Below are 21,961 nucleotides of genomic sequence, written 5' to 3'. Positions count from 1 at the left end.
AAAATTGAAGAATTGAAGTTCGAATTGGTCGACCACCCACCGTATTCGCCAGATTTAGCCCCCAGTGACTTTTTCATTTTCCCAAACTTAAAAAAATGGCTAAGTGGACAACGTTTTTTTTCAAATGAAGAAGTCATCGATCGGACAAATGCTTATTTTGAGGACCTTCCGAAAACTTATTTTTCTGACGGTTTAAAAAAAATTGAGAAACGTCTAACCAAGTGTATTGAGCTCCAAGGAGATTATGTTGAGAAATAAAAAAAAAATACAAAAATAAAAACTGTTTTAATGCTTTTTTCTAAGGAATTATTGACCCACCCTCGTACTAAAAACCACAAATTATCGGTATTAGAGATTTAAGTAAGAGCTTCGCTCTACATTCAACGCATCGAAAATCTGCGGCTTGACACATACTGCCATAGTAATATTAATATCGTGAGGCATAGAAAAGGTTTCAACTCGTCTCTTCTAAAAACATGTTGATTATTAATTTAATGAAACAACAAATCACCATGTTGCCAAATGGAGCAAGGATCAAGTTACCCGTGGAAGAGATAAAAAAAAAAAAGTGTAATAGTGAATGTAGACTGAAATATGTAAAACCCAATGAAATGTTTTATATAGATTTATAATGTAAATGTTTATAAAAATTTTAAATGATAAATAACCTATACATATATAAAATTTCATTTGGTGAATTATCTATATTTAATCATACCATGCTACTTTCACCGTTTTTCATAATACCCTTTTATACTAATGTTGTGTCATTATTGCACAGGTTACATGGTTTTAAAGTTAAATAAGTTACAATAATAATCATAATTAAAGGTTATTTATTCACATAAAAAGAATAAGACATTTCTATAGATGAAATTTAATCACCCACAATACTAACAAGATAACATTGCAAGATTAGAAAATGAATTGAATCTAATAAGTCATTAAATATTCATATAACAGGAAGCTCTGATGCAGCATCAAGTAAGATTCTTCAAGGTCAAATGGATCAGTCCTGTAAAAAAGAAAAATATGTCAGGAATATGTATAGAAAATAATCATTATTTAAGATTGGAAGGTATAATGAATATGAGCTCAGTTAAAAAAAGCAGCCATGCTATTGTATCATTGGCATCAAACGGTAATTATTATCATCATTGGCTCAAAAAATAAATCCTCATTTTCAATGGGTAAAGTTTATACAAATGGAATTTCAAACTCCATTAAAATTTTCATCTTAAAATTCTATAGAATTTTATAAGAACAAGCCAGAAATAATACATCATCATTCAATCATTCCTAGAATATTTCTGAATATACTGCAGCAGAGACTACGCTGAATTACCTATTTATTGATGAGATAATATCGCCAAGATCATATTTTCAAGCAACGGTTCGGAAGCCCATCTGCATATCTGAAAAGCAAAAATCAAATACAATAAAACTTCATTCCATAAACAGAAATACAATAATGAGAAAATATTAGTCAGAATAAAATACAGCCATGAATTTTTATCATTAATAATCAAACGGTAATTAAAATCATCATATCAATTGAAAAAGTATCTGTTAAAAGTATTCAAAGGGTGCAACCTACCACAGTTAAAGACATCGTAGGTTCACTCAGTCCATAGCCTCCTCCGTGTTAAATGCTGCGTATGAAAAAAAACAAATTGTTATTCAACAATTGAAGTAGACTACATTGTCATGAAAAGAAAATAGAAAAATAAGTATTATCTGCATCGTACTGTGTATATGAAAAATTTCAAGAATCACAACATCGATAACCAATCATTACAGGCGATAGATATATTTGAATTACAACCCAAATCATTTTAGAAACCAGAGAGCTTGTATTGAATATTGCTCAAAATTAACAAATTAATGTATAGATAGATAGATAGATTTCCGTTAAAGAAAATAGTTTTGGGTATATAAAAAAAATATTGAGAAGAAATCCTCATGCAATTCCCTAGACTTCATACACAATGAAACCTCGAACCAATTTGTATGGATGAGGGGGTATCTGTTAAAGCCAAAAGGCTGTAATACAACATATAGGTTTTCTAAAAGTGCATACTAAAAAAAAAAATTGATCCCAAGCGGCGATCGTTTATGAGCAGAAAATTAAATCAATTGAATCGAGTTACGTCCAACTAGAAAATATAATGAAATTATTTAATTACTTACCACAACACAGATCACAATCCTTCACACAGTTCTATCCAAGGTAGGAGCAGAAGACCAATCCTCTAGATTCTAGAAAGAAATGCAAACCAGCCTTTAACATATGTCTTGAAGAAATATGCAGTTCATTACAATAAAAATACTGATCAGAGCGCTGTGGGTATGAAAGTGTTGTCTTCAGCACAAAAGTCGGAAAAACATTTTCATTTATCATCATTTTCAACAACAAAAAACTGTGATATCGGCATTAGGCTTGTTAATTTATATTTTTTTTATAACCAGGTATACGGGTAACGTGTATTGTAAAATAATTTTAAATTTTGATGAGAACTGAACCTGTACTAAGCAATTGATATAGGCACTTCTAGTATTAGGCCCCAGGTATAACCTCCACTCTGTGGATGACTGCTCCCATACTCCCACCACCGATGAGCAAAGTGGTTTAAAAACAAAATGATATGCTGAGAAATTCATAATAAACACATGTTGTATAACAGTGCTTCCCAAATTCATGGGTCTCAAAGCCCCATGGAGATATTAAACTATAAAATAACATAGTGAAATTAATTAATTACTAACCACAGCACAGTCACAATCCTTCACGCAGTTCCATCCAAGGTAGGAGAAGAAGATCAATCATCTAGATTCTAGAAAGAAATGCAAGTCAGCCTTTAATATTTGTCTTAAAGAAATATGCGGTTTAATACAATAAAAATACTGATCAGAGCGCTGTGGGTATGAAAGTGTCGTCTTCAGCACAAAAGTCGGAAAAACATTTTTCATTTATCATCATTAAAATAAAATTTTGGGAGTGGAGCAGTGCCAGAGTGACCTCCGTGAAATCACAGGGTGCAGGTTAAAATTTTGCCTTGCATCTGGAAAATCATATTCCAACACAATATTGTTTGGTCCACAGGACAGACTGATTAGTTGGGGGAATGGTTGACAAACATTCCTCATAAAAAGTTGTTTAAAAAAACTCCACTCGGTGGATGACTGCTCCCTTGCTACACCACTTTTGAGCGGTATGAAAAAGTTTGGGAAACGATCCATGTGAAAAAATATAATATGGATAACCCTGTTATGACTCAAATACAACCTAAACGTGGTCCAGATATGATTTTATGAAAAGCATATAATTAATCAACATAACACAAAATTTGATCCTAAATTATTGGATTTAGTTTCAAACAAACAATTGCATAAATCACATGGTGAAGAAATTTAAATACCATTCTTTAGTACACAAAGTACATAACAATAATGTATATTTAGTTAAAAATATAAGTTTACAAAATCTAATATTTTTTTTTATTCTTAGTCTCATTTATTATCAATTCAAATTAAAAAAAGGGTAGCCCCACCAAATATTTTTGATTTCAAAATTGTCCATTTGACGAAAAAGTTGTAAAATAAACTCCTGGTTTACAGTGTATAGCCAGCCAATTCATTTTTTTTAAATGTCATTTTGCATAAATTAAATTAAAAAACAAACCCTATGAGGTTCCACATCTTTAGGGAGACACTTCAATCTTCAATCTGCTATGGATATTCCCGCTGAGAATTAACTGTTGGAAAAACAATACCGTTTCAGTTTTGGAATAATATACAAGCAATATTTCAAAGCATGATTTGCTTCAGAATATTTTCAATCAGCATCATAAATATGACGGGAAAAGAAGACATAATTTAGTACAAAGATATCATCATTTCATATTTTTACCTATTTATTACCTAACTAATAGATTGGAACAGATTATCTGGAAATATTACACACATGCAATGGAATGCTTTTTTCAAATAAAAATTTAGACTTTTACAGATTCTCCCCATGTTCATAAAATTACATGGGTTGTTTTAATGGATATAAAATATTAAACAAGCATACACAAAATCATTGAGAAAATAATAACAGTTGCGACTTGCACCCATCTATCGCAGTATTTATGGAATTGGAAGTTTGTTAAATCAATTTAATCTTTAAAAAAATGTTATACTTACAATAAATTCACATCAATTGGGATCATCCTCTTCACTTTAGCCAGCAGCAGAGATCTGTAAAACCATACAATATTATGAATACAAGGGAAACAACACAACATGCAAATAGATATAAGAAAATAATTGACAACATTGAATCACAAGGAATTTCAATGGTTTAAAAATGACATTATCCCTATGGCATCGATAAGAAAAGTAACATCTGATAAATGAACAAATAAATGTTTTATCCGAAAACAAATAACCATTCCTCCTTGATATTTAAAAAAATAAAATGGTAAGCACCCTTAAAATCTATAATCTAGATAATATGACAGCGGTCATGTTAATCAAGATTACATAGAGTAGTTCGGTAGAATTACAAATGATCCCAAAGCAACAGTTGCGATGAGAATACTGAACGGTACGTGGAGTGGACCCAGTAAAATATTATTACAAAATTGTAGGCTTGAGTATTAATTTTATAAATATACATGATCAGATGAAACCATTAACTTAAATTGACAGAAATACTAAAGTCCAGCTAAAAAAAATAACAGTCCAAGTTTTACATATAGCATAAATATTTGCAATGCATTCTAGGAGACACAAAAACCACACGTGAAATAATGTTTGAATAGCATATTCAATCCAAAAATATTGTACCTAGGAAAATAATTATTTCTTCATGATAAATTTCCTAAACACCGTAATTATTTTCAAGGAAAACTAAGCTATTCCAAATTAAAACTGGTAAGTTTATCCAGTGATCAGGACTTCATATATCACTACAGTAAAATATGTCACTATTAAATGATTCATGATGTGATTTTACGATAGAACCTTAAAAATCTAAATAATGACCGATCTTGATTACGATTGACTGATGAATTGGAGTACACTCTCCCAAAGTATTTAATCCCAGAAATCTAAACCGCAATAATTAATATTGCCGTGCAAGGACAATTTATTGCAATGGCCCCTAAAGTAATTTCACCAACTAGATAAAAGGTATTGATTTCACAAATGGCATATTCAAATGATATCTTATGATCACTGAGTTCACTATTTGAGAAAACAAAATGACACAAAAAACATATTGCGAATGCATTTATTATCCAATGAGATAGTGTGTTTTAAATACAGTCAAACTTGGTTATTACGAGGAAGATGGGACCAACTGAATTTGCACCATTATAAGCGTTACTCATTAAACAGAGAATAGGTATTTTTAAATGAGCTGTCACTCAACACAAAAAGTCGCAATTCAAACAAAAATACACAATTAGAATTTTTCCCCGAAACACCACTAACTAAAAACTACAAAAGAAGATGTTTATTGCAATGAAAGCTGGTAGGTACCTCCTACTTACTTCACAAACCTTAAATTTTTTAAACCATGTGTGGATACTTTTTCCATCCTGTTAGCGAAAACACCAATTAGGTAGGTACTTAAACTAGTGTCATAAACGTAATCCTAACCCGGCAGCATCCTGTCAGGTCAGATTTAATTGCAGGATTGAAATGTTTTTAAACAATTGACACATCAACAGTTTAAGAAAATATTTGACGATATTTTAGCTCGGTATATCCGATAAGGAGCTCGTTATAAAAGTGAACAAACGTACGGAGAAAATCGTAAACTAAAATGTCAACGAATGTTTCCTCGTTACATCTGAGATCTCGCTATATCCGTGATCGTAATAACCGAGCTCGACTGCATCAATATTTTGGTTACAGATATGGCCGCCAATAACGAGTACATATAGTACAATATATTGGGAACCGTTGTCTACTAGGTATCAAAGGCATAAATCGGATATAATATGAACACTTAATAATTTGAAAACATGCTTCCTGTGTCTATTTACATATGCAAGATGGCAATTATTGTAAAATTAATCAATAGATTATAAAAAAAAGGCTCAACATTATTAAACTGTCATTATGGTCAAGAGGATATATTACTAATCTTTTTAGATAAATACTATATCTTTTCAGTTCCAAAAAATCATGACATTTTTACAAAATTATAGGTAATATAAGTAAACATGTATTTTATAATATTGTAGTATTTGGTCGATATGTCAAATCATCAAAATAAGAACCTGTGCTTATGTACGAGAATATTAACCTCTCTAATTTTACGTATTAGGAAATTAACAAATAGTTTAAACCGAAAACTTCCGAAATATATACAGAATTGTGGTTTACGTAGGAAGTAACATCCAAAGACGATAATATATTGATGCTTAACAATACTTTATTCTATTGTTATACAATTAAATTTGTCACTCACCTATTGCCTTGATAGAACTCCATATAGCTGTGGCTAATGATCTAAAGTGATAAGTATTTACTCCAGTCAACTCAATTTTCTTCAAGGGTGGCAGCCAACAACCGAACAATGGCTTTTCTTGTGTATGACACACGTTAATTACAAAATTGATGATTAAGCGACTTCACACAACTTGTGTTTCATTCTCAGCATCGAATGATACAGACCAAAATGATTCAGTCGTATTATTCAAATTAATTTCAAAAATATAAATTGAGTATAGTCCCACCAAGCATACCTCATATCATTTATGGTTTCTTACATGTCACCAGCCATCGACTTCCAGATGGATCATAATATAAATTAACTTCGAACATAGTACCCATACTACATGTATATGGGGAATCATTCCCTAAAGGGCTAGGAAGGTAAATAGAATATTGGCCAATCATGCAGGATTGTGAACCAGCCAGGAGCAATCTCAGGATCACTCATTATTCATATGAACACACCTCCGACCGCCTACGATCGCTAACATTCATTATTTCCTCAGATTATGCATGTCAAAGAACCAAATGATATATCCTTCTACCAGACCGTCCGGGATATTGATGAAATATAAAAGACATGGAACACTGAAAACACGTAACAAACTCACTCACATTCATATTTCTAGCCAAATTGGTTTCGAGAATGGGAAAAATCTGTCATTCATTTCACGATGTATGAATAAACTTTGAGATAATTGGGAAATAGTCGCCGTACAAAGACATTGTGCACGATGCATGTAGATATGTGAAATGGGCAAGTGTCGGAAATATCATGAAATTAAAGATATAATATAATAAATTCCAAAAACGAGGACAAAGTAAATTATTTCCCACTATATAAATATAGCTTGTAAAAAAGTTGCAGAGCATTTAAAATTGAATACAACAGTTGTGAAAATAGTACCTCGCAAGAAATTTTAAAGAACTGGTATAATATGCCGATAAAATATATCATACTTAATAGAACACAATCCATGGAAGTGGTGTTTTATTCTGAATATCTGGAATAGTAATAAGTGAACAGATGAGTACACATGACTAAGTACAGGTAAATGAGAAGGTGGTAACATTCTTGGCTATAAAATAAGAACATGTCACCCGGTACTTGAACGTAGCGTATACAGCTTTTTCAAAAAAAATTCTGGTATAATAAAAAGAACCCATCATTTAATATTAAATAAGTTTCAAAATTTTCTTTGTCACGAAGAGTTAAAGATGACAATAATATGTTACTTCACATCAAGAGTCTAAAATGATCTGGGTTGAAAATAAACACTTGACGTAATAAGTGAATCTGAAAATATAAAAATCACAAATCTTGCCATATGAAATATTGATTATAACGATCCGTAAATATGAGAAAATTCTGGAAAGAGCCTGAAAGCAGTAATCAGTCAGCATAAAGGCTAAAATATGAATAGACACATAAACAAATGTCATAATGATATGTGAGTCCAATACACATATCATTTAAACGAGCTGATATGCATTAGACAATAATTATTGAAGCCGATTCATAGTTGATTGGCTAATTGCTCCCACACATTGCAGAATTTACCATCAGTCCAAACATGTTTTGAAAATATATATGGAAATATACTCGCAAACGCTGGCGGCATTGGAAAATTCAATGTTTCAGAGAACATACCATTTTTTTGTCAAATTCTTTTTCAAGTAATCCATAAGAGTTTCAATCTCCCACAATCTCTAGACGTGTACAACAAATCCAGACTACTGGTTTAGATTATTTCAATATTACATTCCAACGCACACTTATCCATCTACATCACACATAAATCAAAGAAGTTAAATGAGAACAATCACATAAAACAGTTTTCTTCTATGTGGGTGAGTGAAATATCACCTCAAAAATACAGCTGCGTAGACCGCATGCATTGGGCATAAAACTGAAATTTAAAAACTTCAGAAATGGCAATAGACAGGTAACATTGAATTTAAATGCCTTGAAAATAAATATAAAAGATATGTGTGTATTCCCTATTATGGACACATAAACCTATATGTTAGTGATAAAATTAAATACTGTTTAAATAAAAACATGCTTTCTAAGTGAAATAAAAAATAAAACACTACAGCAGGGCCCGTACAAAATTAAAACAAGAAAATTACAAATTCTTTTAAACCATGAAGTTGAAACCATGAACCATGAAAATTCATACAAATTACACATTGTATGTCCGTCCCACTGTTCACTTTGTGGTGTGAAGTGGTCATGAGCAGAAAGAATTATACAGTTTTCCATTTTTTGCAGCTTTTGAAGAGTTTAAAGTTTAGAACAAACAATGCCTTCCTGAAAAATATTTATTCCATGAAAACCTAGAAAATTTCCATATCAAAGTCAAAACTTGCGTATCTCCAATGTCGAAAATGGCTCGAGTAAATGTTGATGAAAGAAGTTCAAAGAATTTAGATCCCACACAAATTGTTACTGAAGACACAGCGTTAACCTTATAGTTAGGGAATTCATTCCCGAGATCCCGGACGATTTTCGATACCTATGAATCCTGGTCCTGGGATTAGTAACATAATCCCGAAACCTTCAGGATTGATTTTTTTTATCAATCACAATCAATAAGTATGTGTATAAAAATTATGTTAGTGAAGTGTGTGCAGGTACCTGCACATGTCACAGGGGGAATCGCTGGATAATAAATTACCATTTTTTGTTGGCATATGCAATCGTAAGAACATCAGAAAAATAATAAAGTCGTTCATTTTTAAAACCAGTTAGACGCCACTGATGTAATATTAACAAATTAAATCTCTTAAATAGTACAAATTATACTGTGACATTTTTGACTGATTTTCAATGCTATTTGTATATAAAAAAAAATATATTAGCCATCGAAAAAATGTCTATCCCGTGTTCTCAAATTGTAATCCCGAAATCAAAATTTTGTTCAGGATTGGATTCCCTACTTATAGTCAATAGTGTATATGGGCCTATAAATACAAGCAGAATAAAAAAAAAAAATAGAAACTAAAATGAGTTTTCAACATTACTTGGTTGTGGTTATATGTAGATAAAATTCAACAAACAGGGATTATCTTGATATCAATAAACTCCCTTCATTATTGATATATTAAATTTATACATGATAAAGCATGCAATATTGAATTTTTGATTCTTTGCCAGGCTGTTCAAGCTTGAGACCCACCACTGGAAGATTGCTTATGAGCGGAAACCCAGAACCGGGTACATGGGATGCGGAATGGGTCCATTAGTCACGACTTGGCGGGCATATCCTCTGTACCTGCCACTGCACAAACCCTTGTAATCAATCTTACGGTGTTGAATCTCTAGGCACAGACAATACTCGGCATGTATGAAAAGTAGTACGCCGCGTACATACAACGCAGATGAGACAGGTTCATTTTGGAAACCTCTCCTTCGTAAAACGTACATTCATCACGAAGAAAGTAATGTACCAGGGAGGAAAGTGGCCAAGGAACGCATCACAATAATAATTATGCAATGCTCCGATGTAACCGGGACACAAAATGAAGCTTTTGGTCATAGGGAAGGACAGGAATCCTAAGCCATTCAAGAATATCTGCCTCACTGAACAACTGGCTGTGTCAAGTGATATACTGTTTAATATTTAGTTGATAAATATTATGTATAATTTAGTAAATACTTGATTTTGATTATAAATACAACCGTAATTTGCTAGTACAAATTTCCCACACTATTTTTACGAAATACCTGTTTTAATTTCTACCATATTTTGTATGTATCCACTATATTCCGCCGCTTTCATTAATTGGACACTAGTCTGGTTTTTGGGGTGGCGGATTACTGAGAGTACTGTATTTGTTTTCGTTGGATTAAAAATACTTATTACAAATATTGTTGGTTCATTTTTTAAATTCATGAAACCCTGCTTAACCAAATTATAATAGATAAAAAATATTATTACATCTATAAAATATTTTAAGTTATGTATGATTTAATTCCATAATTTTAGATATTTGATTAGTATTTTTACACTATTATCTATTATGGCTTGGTTTTTGCAGGGTTTAATTGAATTTAAAAAACTAACTAACACCATCTGTAAATAGTAGTCTTTTTCAATGAAAACAGATACGTAACACTGACAAATTTCAGTATGCACAATTAAGGCAAATCTTAACATCCTCTCTCCACTCATCGCCGCTGCCATATGGTCAGTGTTATAAATAACCCAAACATAAAATAAGTAGCCATTGTGCAACCACACCATGTGTGCAACAGTTGCGCAGCTGCAGTCGAAGTGACGGAAAACAAAGAGATACACACTGTCACTTTCGGATAAGGGCATCCAATGAAATTTCACTGTTTCTGGAAATTTTCCAGTACATAAAACAAAACCTGGAAATAGCATAAGTGAAAAATGCATGTTTTATTAACCACAGCAATAAACGTATGCTTTTTAATCGCTATATGAATCGGGTCCACATTTTATGACATGCATAGGGAAAACATGTCAGTCAGAGAATGGTCTAGTTAGTTTGACATTAAAATGTTAGTTTGTTATAAGTAGCCGAAATAGTTGACCAAATTCATATAGTTTAATCATCCAACTGAATGATACTTAAGTTGTCATTATGTTGAGATGCACGTCGTGTACGGTCACGGCGACAATTTAGTCCATGGTTTCGTCATTTCGCAGAATATTTTGAACGATCAATACCTCTGTAAATTCAATGGCGAGTGCTAACTCAAATGAATTAATATTTTGAATTATTATTCATGCTAATTTCAATTAATTTGAAGTTTCTACGTGTGCGTACCGTTAAAATTACTTGTGATATTATATCCATATATAATATTTTGCTGACCTGCAGACTATAAGATAATAGAAAACATTCTTATAGAAAACACTGAAAAATAAAACACGATTTTGACATGAATCGAAAATATGTAGGCATGTAGAAAATGATAAAAAAAATGAGTCACACGGGTGTCGATGTAGTGTGTGTGAGAGGTGACCTCATTGTTGTTCTGAAGATTTAGCTAACTGATAATGTTCGTTTGAAGGTTCAAAATGTACTACAGGATGGGAGCATCAGTCTTTTTCCATAGCGGCAGCTTACTGTAACGTCACGTGATAGTACGCAACGTGCATCTCAATATAATCACAACTTTAATGTGAACTTTAACTCGATAAATAAGGCATATTGGATTATCCCATCCTTTTTTTTACACATGCTGTTACTGTAGTAATAAGGCTTACCATTAGTGTATGAAAAAAATAGAATATGCCGGGTGCCTTAATTGTTGAATGTTGGCAAGTAACTTTGGTTAAAGTTAACTTTCGCCGCTTGTACTATAAATAATAACTAATAATAACTAAATCGCCTTGATTGATAAACTGACGAAACATTAATCTACTTTTTATGTAGTTGGTCATCTCAAAAGCCTCTTAGATATAATTATAAATTTATTTTTAATATTTATCTATAATTGTAGATACAAAGAGGGTTATACATGGGTCATTTAAAAAACTGTTCACTGCGTCAGTCACAACTCAATGTTATCACAAAAAAAGAACTTTTCAATAAAATCATGTACCACAAACCAAATTTAATGATAATTAACATGGATACAATAAGACATGTCCAAGCATGTACAATTTAATAGATTAATGTGCCATTAATGGTAAAACAATAATCGCCCCCTTGCGAAAACTTGGCCCTTGAGCAGGCGGACTACTAAGTACTACTATTAACATAACCGGTGGTGCCAATAAGAATATATAAGTGAAGACCTACGTTCAAAAATGCGAATATTAGTCATAAATAATAAAAAAAATCCGGGCACATCGAAAGTTCATCCTAACACTAGAAAGATATACCAATTTGTGTAATTTGTGCAATTAGTTCTTAAGATTGACCATGTACGTACAAAGGTTACATGAATTTTTTCTTTCTTTTGACCATGTCCGATCCTAATAGGATCATTTTAGGGTTTGTCGCCACAGAGTGGATGTTAGTAACAGATTTAATTTTTACGAGAAATGGGTGTTGGCCACCTGATTTGCCAGAACCAGGATTCGAACCTGGGACTCGCGACATTATAAGCAAATATGTAAGCCGCTCGGCCATCATGGGGGTGAATTTACCTTGTTGGGCAATATCGATAGTAAAATAAAACCCAACCGTAACGCACAGTCACAAACCTTTCATCCACATGGGCAAATACTTCACAGGTCTTTATAGTAATAACAAAATACAGCTTGAGACAAGTTTGAAGTTGATATTAAATTATTTAAATTCCTGACCTATATACAATCTGTCAACAAAATTATGGATAAATAAAATTATCACTGTTTTAAAAAATAACTTACTACTTTTAGTAACTTTGCAATTTTATAATTGAATTTGCTTCAAGGAAAACATTATTAATTGTAAGATACCAATAGGTCTAGATAACTTAACAAGTTTTTGAATATCAATCACAAAATGGAAAAATTTAATAATCCCTCTGATCAATTATTTTTGAATAAGTTCAACCAATGAAACATTAGAAAACCCAAAAGCTTCAGACAAACTTAATTCAATAATATGTAGCAATCTGAAAAGTAAAATAGGCACATAATATAGTCGATCCTCATGTTCAATTATTTGTGGATCATAATTGAGATAATATAGAAATTTAATAGATAATGAAGTTAATAAAATCTGTAAAAGCAATGTGAAAAAAATTTTCACCTCAAAATTATTTTTTACAAGACATGTATGAAATACAGTGGAACCCCCATTTTACATGCCCAGAATTCACATTTATCCGCTATTTGCGTTTCTGATTTATTCTAATATATTAATTCCCAGTTTTGTTTTCATCCCCGCAGTAAAATATTTAAAAATCTATTAAAATAAATTGGATACTAAAATTAAAAACCCGATTTAGATTCACTACATGGTAAACATGGAAATGAATTTTAGACGTGTGCATTTCCATTTTTAAATATGACAATGTCATTAAGACCTATGTGATCAAGTTTTTTTTTTGGTTTACACAAATTGTTTAAATAATGGCAAAGAGACACATTGTCATGAAATATGTTCCAATTAGTATGTTTTTTTGTTAAATAACAAATAAATTCACTCCTTCCCACTCCCACCTAATTTCCGAATTTTACCTTCAGTAGTCTGTTCAAAAATGTAAAATCGGAGTTTCACTGCATTAAGAATGAAAAGGAAGACAATAATTCACAAGAATCACTTCTGTTAGTAAAGTCCACGAAAGTAAAGACGAGGCACATTGTGTTTCATCAATTTTGATACTTACAACATGGTTATTGCGAGGCATGGAGAATCAGAAACAGAATCAAATATCATTAATAGCTTCCTGCAAAAGTACTAAATTCACAAGTTCTGAAATGATCAAAAGTTTGAAGTGCAATAATATGCAATATTTAATACATCATTTTGTTCCAGAAGGTAGGAGTTATAAATAAATACACATTTACCTACAACTCTTCCTAACTTAACAAAAGACATCTATTCCAAAGCGGATCTGTACTCCACATTTTTCTCAATTTTACAAACTTTGGTGCAAATTAGTACTTTCCAAGTAGCTCTTAAGAAAATCGTCGGCAACCACCGTACTATGAGCCCACATTACTTCATTTTACATGAACTAACTCATATAATATGAAGTCAAATTAGCGGGCGTATCAATATGTCAATGAGGGTAAAGCTCAGATGGCTCACTTTACATTGTATCACAATAATTTACTTAGGTTAAGATGTGGGAGTAGCCAATTCATTTTTTTTTTTAATTTTATACTTACAACTCGAGTATATTTCCTCTGTAGATATATATGTATGTGAAAAATGAATGGACCAAAAAGAATGATTAAAAATTTCATCCATACAAATTCAATCTCATCAAGTGCTGCAAACCGAGAATCTTTAAATTAAGCATTTAATAAAAAATATGCACGATTTTAATTTTGGGAGAAAAATAATACCACACTCAATTGTGATCAAACATCCATCTGAGAATGACACCGATACCATCGGTACACCAGTAGTAATAGTGTGACAAGTGATATTACTACGGAAACTCTGATCATCCATTAGTGATAAAAATAAAATGTATTTTAAGATGATCAATCATCTCAGCAATAAAGCGACACTCCATAAACGAAATATCTAACTGAACAAAACCGGTTCTAAAATTTCCGGTCAGATTCCAAGTCCACATAGATAGATTCATTGGGAACCACTATCCATCAGTGGTTTCCAAACTTTTTTTAATCGCGTACCCTTAAGACACATCAAAATAGTACGCAACCGAAACAGAATCCAAATTTAATTTTGTTCATAATGAATGCGAGCTTCTTGGAAATTTCTGAAAAAATTATTACTCAAAAATCATCCCATCTCATAAGCACAACCTCTACACTCAAAGCATAAGCCCACGGAATGGACTCGCGTACCCAACATTGGAAAGAATTGACATTACATCATTATTTATGAATACAAAATAAAAATGAATGTGGAAATACAAAGGTTTTGCAATGTATAAAATAAAGTCTAAGGTTTGACCATACAATCTTGAGGAATTAACAAAATAAATTTAATGATTCAAAGACGATTTTAGTAAGGTTGAATTATTAACATAAAGATGTTCTGTCAGATATTTACTATAATATTATTGAATTTTATATATTTGTTTAATATAGGACTGTATGAAGTAACGTTTTTGTTGTATGAATACAAAAAACCAGTAACAATAATGCAAATTTTTAGTTTAGCGTGGTACTACAAATCTCAGAACACAAAATTGGGACACCCGCTACAAATTAAATCTCCTAATAGGTTTTCAAAGATGCTATTTTTTACAATCCTTATATCTGTCTAAAACAGCGCTGAAAAAAATATGAGTTATCAATTATAAATGGGTTAATAATCATAGATTTTAATAGTGAAGGAGAATATTAAAAGGTCTTGTAAAGGGAAATTAAACTTAGATAATTTTGATTTGATTCTCAAATAGCATCAAAATAAAATCAATCAAAGAATTATTGATTTTAATGAATCACATCACACATCCCTAAAACTACAATGTGTAAAATGAGTCATGGCTGATGTTGATCTTTTTCACCTTACGATTTCGCATCATGACTTTCAGTGGATGGGTATTTCAATTCATTAATGATTATAATAAATCACTATCAAATTATTGATATGTTCATAAAATCCTGTGCTTTTTTTCTTGGAATATTATCCCATTCTATACACAGTATGAAAATAGTATAAAAAGTTTGTGAAATACTCAATAGTTTTAAAAAATATTCTTATGCCGCCAACAGACTCACTCGGCACTTTTGCCTACACGTACATACGCAAAGCAAAATAGGTTTACCAAATACTGCAAATATTTGAAAAATATCAGAAAATTTTTATGATAAAATAAAAACTATATAATTTTTGAACTACTGATATCTTAGGTCACTTCAGAAAATAATAAAAAGTATCGATGCACTGTACAATAATTTACTGGCATGAGTACATTTAGATGAAGTACTTTTATTTTCTTCCTTATTAAAATGTCATAAAAAGGATATTAAATATGAGTATTCAAAACAAACCACATACATAAAACTTGACATATTAATGCTTATTTCTATTTTGACCTAGCAGCAACTCGTTAATTATGCGAGATGTAGTAAAACCAAATAAATGCACAAATAGAAAATGCGTAACATTATTTTAATTTTTTCATTAATTTAGGTGTATGTTTGACCAAATTTTGACAAATCTTCCATAATATGGATATACAATTAATTTTGTATGGTCAAGTTCATTGGCGGAAGCGGTAGGTTTTAAGTGCTCATTGTCAATAACTAGCTGCACGATCAGTTATGCAAGACTACTGTGAACTATGCAACGGTGATGTGTTCCTAACCTAAGTTAAAATGGGCACTAATATAATACAATTCCTGACAATAAGACGAAGCTCCGGGAAAAACGGTGAATGGGTAACAATAGCATTTCAGATGCAACTTACTGCCGTATGCATATAACATCAATTACCTTCAAGCTAATTAATGCCAATTTGCATGCAATGAACACGCAAATATTAGTGACGTCACATCGCTGTTACTTAGTGACGTCACGCCACACGTCAGTATTATGGCCATGTATCAAAATATTTATTCCCTTATAATAAAAAAAAAATATTGGCAAGTGTGAAATTAGTATCCGAACTGCACAGTATAAAATGGAATAATTATAATGAATAGTTATTATAAACATTAAGTGTTTTTATAACATATTTGAATATCAGACAAAGTATTCCCAATAAATTTATTGACTAATCGGGTGACAACATAGGTTTGTTTCAGCAGCTAGTTCACATATCAATGGCTAACTTCATTTCTATTATGAGAATGCTAAGCGGAATTTTGACGGGAATGAAAAGGGATTTATATAATATTATGTGATGATCTCTTTATAATATTATCATTTATACCAAATCCCCCTATGACAATTTTAATATTACCAGTGTGTTTTGAGACTTTCCGTCATGTTTATTAGTTGTATTTCCATCTTATCCATGGGAAATACTGCGTTTTGTTATGACATCTTTAGTTAATAATCTAAATACTCGGGAGCATTGTCTTATCTAGATCTGTACGTGTTTTGTAAACGGCAAGATTACCATTTTTAAAGTTCGCAAATGCTCTACAGAATCTAAAAAATTAATGACCGTCTCAAGCAAACGTTTTATTACAGATGTGACAGGCGGCCATGTTTAATTATGGAGTGACGTGAAAGTTGTCACAATGCTTACGTCATAATTAGTTGATTAAACTAATAAGCCGATCATCCATAGATTTAGCTTAAACGGTGTTTGAAATCACAGCCATGATTAACTTTCTTTAACCATTATTAAAATGTCCCGCGCCCGGTAAGACATGAAATGGCAGTATTTAACGAAATAGCTTGAGATACACTTAAATCAGGTCTCAAATAATTATAAGTTGACCAGACAAAAAAGTCAATCAGGTAGTCCAGTCCAAGTATCTAGGATTTTAATTCCATAAACATTACAGTAAAACCTCGTTAATACGAATTCCATGGGACCAAAAATCGAAAAAAAATTCAAATTACGAAATATGAAATGTATGGGGAAAGATAAAAATTTTGAAAAAAATTTTTTTTTTTTAATTTTCATTAATTATGTTTCCTAGCATAGATGTGCCTACTGAAATGGGTCATAAAATGTCAAGATTATTTTTATTACCTTGATAAAATAAGTAATTTTCGATGTTTTAAGAAAAGTCTGTCACAATTTTCAATGACTAGCTCATGAAATAGTGTACTTTATTACGATTTATTGAATATTTTTATATGCCAGGACTCTGAAATCATTTCAAATTACGAAATTCGAAGTAAAGGTATGGTTTTATATGAAAATAATGTTCAAGGGACTTTTTTTGGGAAAATTTCCAATTACGGTGAATTTCGAATTTTCAGTGTTCTTACTAACGAGGTTTAACTGTAACATTTGTTCACGATGAACATCAAACATATGACGAGTAAATAAAAGAATAGGTTACTTTACATATTAGGTTTAATTTTCATAGAATATAATTACGAACATACATAAAATCGAATTAAAACTAGTTCAGTTAAAAGTATTTGAATATTAGAATCCTAATGTATATCACCGATCACAGGTCATATCTGAAGATTAAACAAAACTAATAGAGCGTCTTCACATAATGGAGACAGGAGAATAAATGTAAATAGCATTAAAAAAAAAATCTATTTCGAGATTATCCTCTCCATCCCTGACGTGTTGTGTGAATTAAATCGGTGGGTTCAAGAGCGTATTTCAGATAAAAAGTATCGCAAGAAAGCAAATGAAACATACAGAAAATTGAATTTTCGTAAATTCACAAAAATTCTGGACGAAAACATTAAATTAATTTGATCTCGATTTTGTTACATGGTCATATCCTGGTAAAATGTCATGTCTTAGAATAACAAAAGTATGGCTGCAATGACAATACAATCAAATCGCCGAAATAGTACCAATTAAGATAAGAGTGGTGACATTTGAATACCATTCTCAACATGGAACAGTTGATGCATGTTCCTTAATTCGCTCGTCATAAAATTACTGAATCAATAAGCAAATAAAATATATTAAACACATTTACATTGTTTCAAATAGGGTTTTTAAACCTAAGTTTGCCAGTAGAACTGCCAGCACAGCTAGGAATGAGTCAATGGGAAATTTAATAATAAAAAAAGGCTTTGCAAAGGGCACAAGGGTAAGGTAAAATAATAATTTTAATTTATCAGTAATGCAATTATGTAATGATACATATCAAAGCGATAGTAAAGTTATTGTGGCCACACTGTTCGATTATCTTAAATAATATTTAATGATTACCTTATTATTTCATAATTACTCTCAAATACGTACATATAATTCCGCTAGTTTTTAATCTTGAATGTAATTATTTCTGTAATTATATAAAATAGCCTGTGAACCATTTATTTAATCTCTTTTTTAATAATTGAAACATTGAAGAAACTGATTATCCGTACAGAATCGAATACTGCGGTGAGTATGTTAAGTAACTTAAAATTAAAACAATCTCACGTAAAAAAAATAAAATTTCAACCATACAATGCAACAAAAAAAACTGCATCTGATTATCTTAGAATTTAAAATACTATTTTATATAAATACTAGTGATACTCATGAGAGAATCAATAATTAGGACAACTCACATTGTTAATCGTCATATATCATTCTAAACTAAACTATAAGACGTCGTTCAATCAAAATGTCTGATTTCCACTCATCAGTGTGGAACGGCTCACAATACACTCGAAGATCCTTACAGATATGGAAAAGTATTAGCGAGGGCGCTAAATGTTTTGTAGGCAGCACAGGTGCAGGCGTGGCTTAGTACCGTCTCCGCTTGTTGGGGAAGTCATCCTGGCGTGAGTCCCACCGCCCCATGCCGTCATCGAAGCCCATGTGGCCGTGTCCGCCCATCGAGTCGTAATGCTCCATGTATCCTGAGTCCTATACACCATTGTCCATAAACGTTTATAAAAAATTTGTCTTGAAGCCCAACAGGCCAACGCCAGTCATGACCGCAAAGATATCCTCCACACTAAGTCCTTGTATTGCAATATGAAGTTAAAACAATTATCTCTGAGAAAGGTAGTAATCCCCAGACTACGGTCTTATTCAAACATCACCGTTGTGTAATTTTGCAACATAAATTAGCAATACTTAATTGCTTCATGACGGAACACTTGTCAATAAGGAATGTGACTAATGAAGGAGAAATGACGAATGCTCCACCTCGATCATATTCACAGTTAAAAGTGAGAAAACGTTTACTAATCAAAATATTACTAAACTTAAATAATCCAGTGCATCCGATATATTATGCATGTTTTAATGTAGACTTTCGCATTTGATACTTTATATGGTGGGCAAGCTATATTTTCTGCCATATCGGTTCAAAATATTATGTCTCCATGTGAATAAAAAAACGATGACATGGCAACATATTCTCCGCATAGGGACATTATACCAATTAAGTTGAATCAAAGTCATCAAAGTCATCAAAGTCACTATCGAAATTATCAATATTTATACCAATATGTCCGAAAGTGAGGTGACGAAACGAAATTGGATCAAATTAAAATTAAGTCTCACAGTAAAAAAAAAACATGATTAATTTTCAAAATCGATAAAATGGAAAATAAAATAAAAAATTAAGAAATACATTGCAAAAAGTTGGATGAAAAAAATGCTTTATTTGCAATTTTGTACCATTGTTACAGTTTCAGATACAATTTTTCAAATAGTGTAAATCAGTCTAGATTTTATGGATTTTAGTGAGCATTTCGATATACAGGGTTTTACTGTATACGAATCAATCATTTAAACCTGCTGACTACTCATATTGTATATCTGGGTTATATAAATCAATAACCTTCCGTGATAAATAACTAATTTTACCTATGTAAAAAAAAATACTTAATAATTGTATGATAGTGAATGAATTTATAATATCATCCAAATGAGGTTATAATAGTTATTCTAAATCATTACTTGAGTCATTGTGTAGGCGCATTTGGTGAAGTAAAATTTAAAAGAGCCATCTTTGAGATTTATGAATGTGAAAGTAGGTCTACCACGAAGGCAACACAATATTCATATTGCAATAGAAAACATTACAAACACCAATTATGTAATGTTCAGGAACCAAGCAAATTGATGGTATGAAAGAATTTATTTTGGGGAATGGAAAATTGGAAAATTCATATGAATGAAAACATGTTAATTGTGTGTGATTCACAATTCCTTTAAACATTTAAATTTGTGATACACAAGTCCCAGAGGACGACTGTGTTACTGAGCACATAAAAATTTCTTTTAACGATCATTGATATCAACCAATCGAGCCAATATTATTTTAAAGAAACTTAGAACCTGTAGGAATTTGAATTAAATAATTTAATTTCAATGATAAACAAATGTATATACAACCTTAAAAGTAACAAAGAAAAAATACTGTTCACATTGATGTGTTTAAAATACGTTTTGTCAGGTTACACGCCAATAATTATATTGATGTTTCTGTGAAATTTCATTGCAGGTTTCGTCAAAGGCAAATCAAGCAAAGCGCCGCAAATACATACATCCTAAGCAAAGAAATCCTGTCCCAGAACAGGGGGCTAAGCCTTAAGATTGAAAAGAGTCAATCCAGAAAACCGATTGTAACCAACCAGTCACTTCACTTATTTGTTAATCTCATTAAATAATTTGGATTGGAGTCGGTTATGAATATGTTTCATCACAACGCTTTAGCTCTGCAATAACATGTGGCTAAATTTATAGCCATAGAAAAACTTTAATTATGGATTGTAGTTGGCACATTGGAGGATTAATAAACATCAGATATTTGAGAGTTAATAGGATTGTTAAACATAAAGTGCTGCCTTGGCCAATAAATAAAGTTTAATGCTTTTGGATAGTTCACCAATGTATCGGGTATTACATAATAATTAATAGTTCATCGTACATATAGCAAATCAAGGTTTGGGGTTTATTTTTATGTAAAGACCTCCATTATCAATAATTTATCAAATTGACTGGATAAAATGGTTTGAAATTATTTCGATGAAATTGCTAGTAATAATAATGACTGCAGTTCAACTAAATTTTAGAAAAATGAGTTGAATTTTGTGTTTGATACAAAATATGCCTTTGACGAAAACACGTTGATGAAATTAGGTGAATTGAATTTCCACATGCGGAACATGAAGGAAAAAATCATATTCATTCGATAAACTTGATTTAGTTCCCTAGTGTCTACAATCGAAGCTTATAATTAATTATTCATGATGTCGTCCATCAGTAAGGTAGGCCATCATATTGCAATACATGACATAATTAGCAGTG

General features: G+C 31.4%; 1 protein-coding gene across 5 annotated transcripts in view; it reads right to left on the bottom strand.

Moving 5' to 3' along the window:
• Positions 1-819: 819 nt before the first annotated feature.
• The window catches only part of LOC147065467 (uncharacterized), a 31,617-nt gene continuing 10,475 nt past the window's right edge, over positions 820-21,961 (bottom strand). For 2 of the 5 annotated variants that reach the window (XR_015071840.1, XR_015071842.1), the window contains exons 11-17: positions 4,189-4,242; positions 3,683-3,755; positions 2,767-2,834; positions 2,191-2,259; positions 1,598-1,652; positions 1,346-1,415; positions 820-1,015 (exon numbers count right to left, since the gene is read on the bottom strand). Coding sequence is in view for 2 of the 5 variants with exons in the window: in XM_085957246.1 (XP_085813372.1) it covers positions 19,442-19,564 (123 nt within the window). In the remaining 3 variants the exon portion in view is untranslated. Of the gene's footprint in view, positions 1,016-1,345; positions 1,416-1,597; positions 1,653-2,190; positions 2,260-2,766; positions 2,835-3,682; positions 3,756-4,188; positions 4,243-18,073; positions 19,565-21,961 lie in introns of those variants that run through there. The other 3 variants (XM_085957246.1, XM_085957247.1, XR_015071841.1) reach the window with 2 other exon arrangements.

This window comes from Rhyacophila brunnea, unplaced genomic scaffold, assembly GCF_057557595.1.
Source record: "Rhyacophila brunnea isolate RB1 unplaced genomic scaffold, BYU_Rbru_1.0 scaffold_6, whole genome shotgun sequence".
Taxonomy (NCBI): domain Eukaryota; kingdom Metazoa; phylum Arthropoda; class Insecta; order Trichoptera; family Rhyacophilidae; genus Rhyacophila; species Rhyacophila brunnea.
Note: the sequence above shows the minus strand (reverse complement) of the source record. Positions and strands in the feature narration are given on the sequence as shown.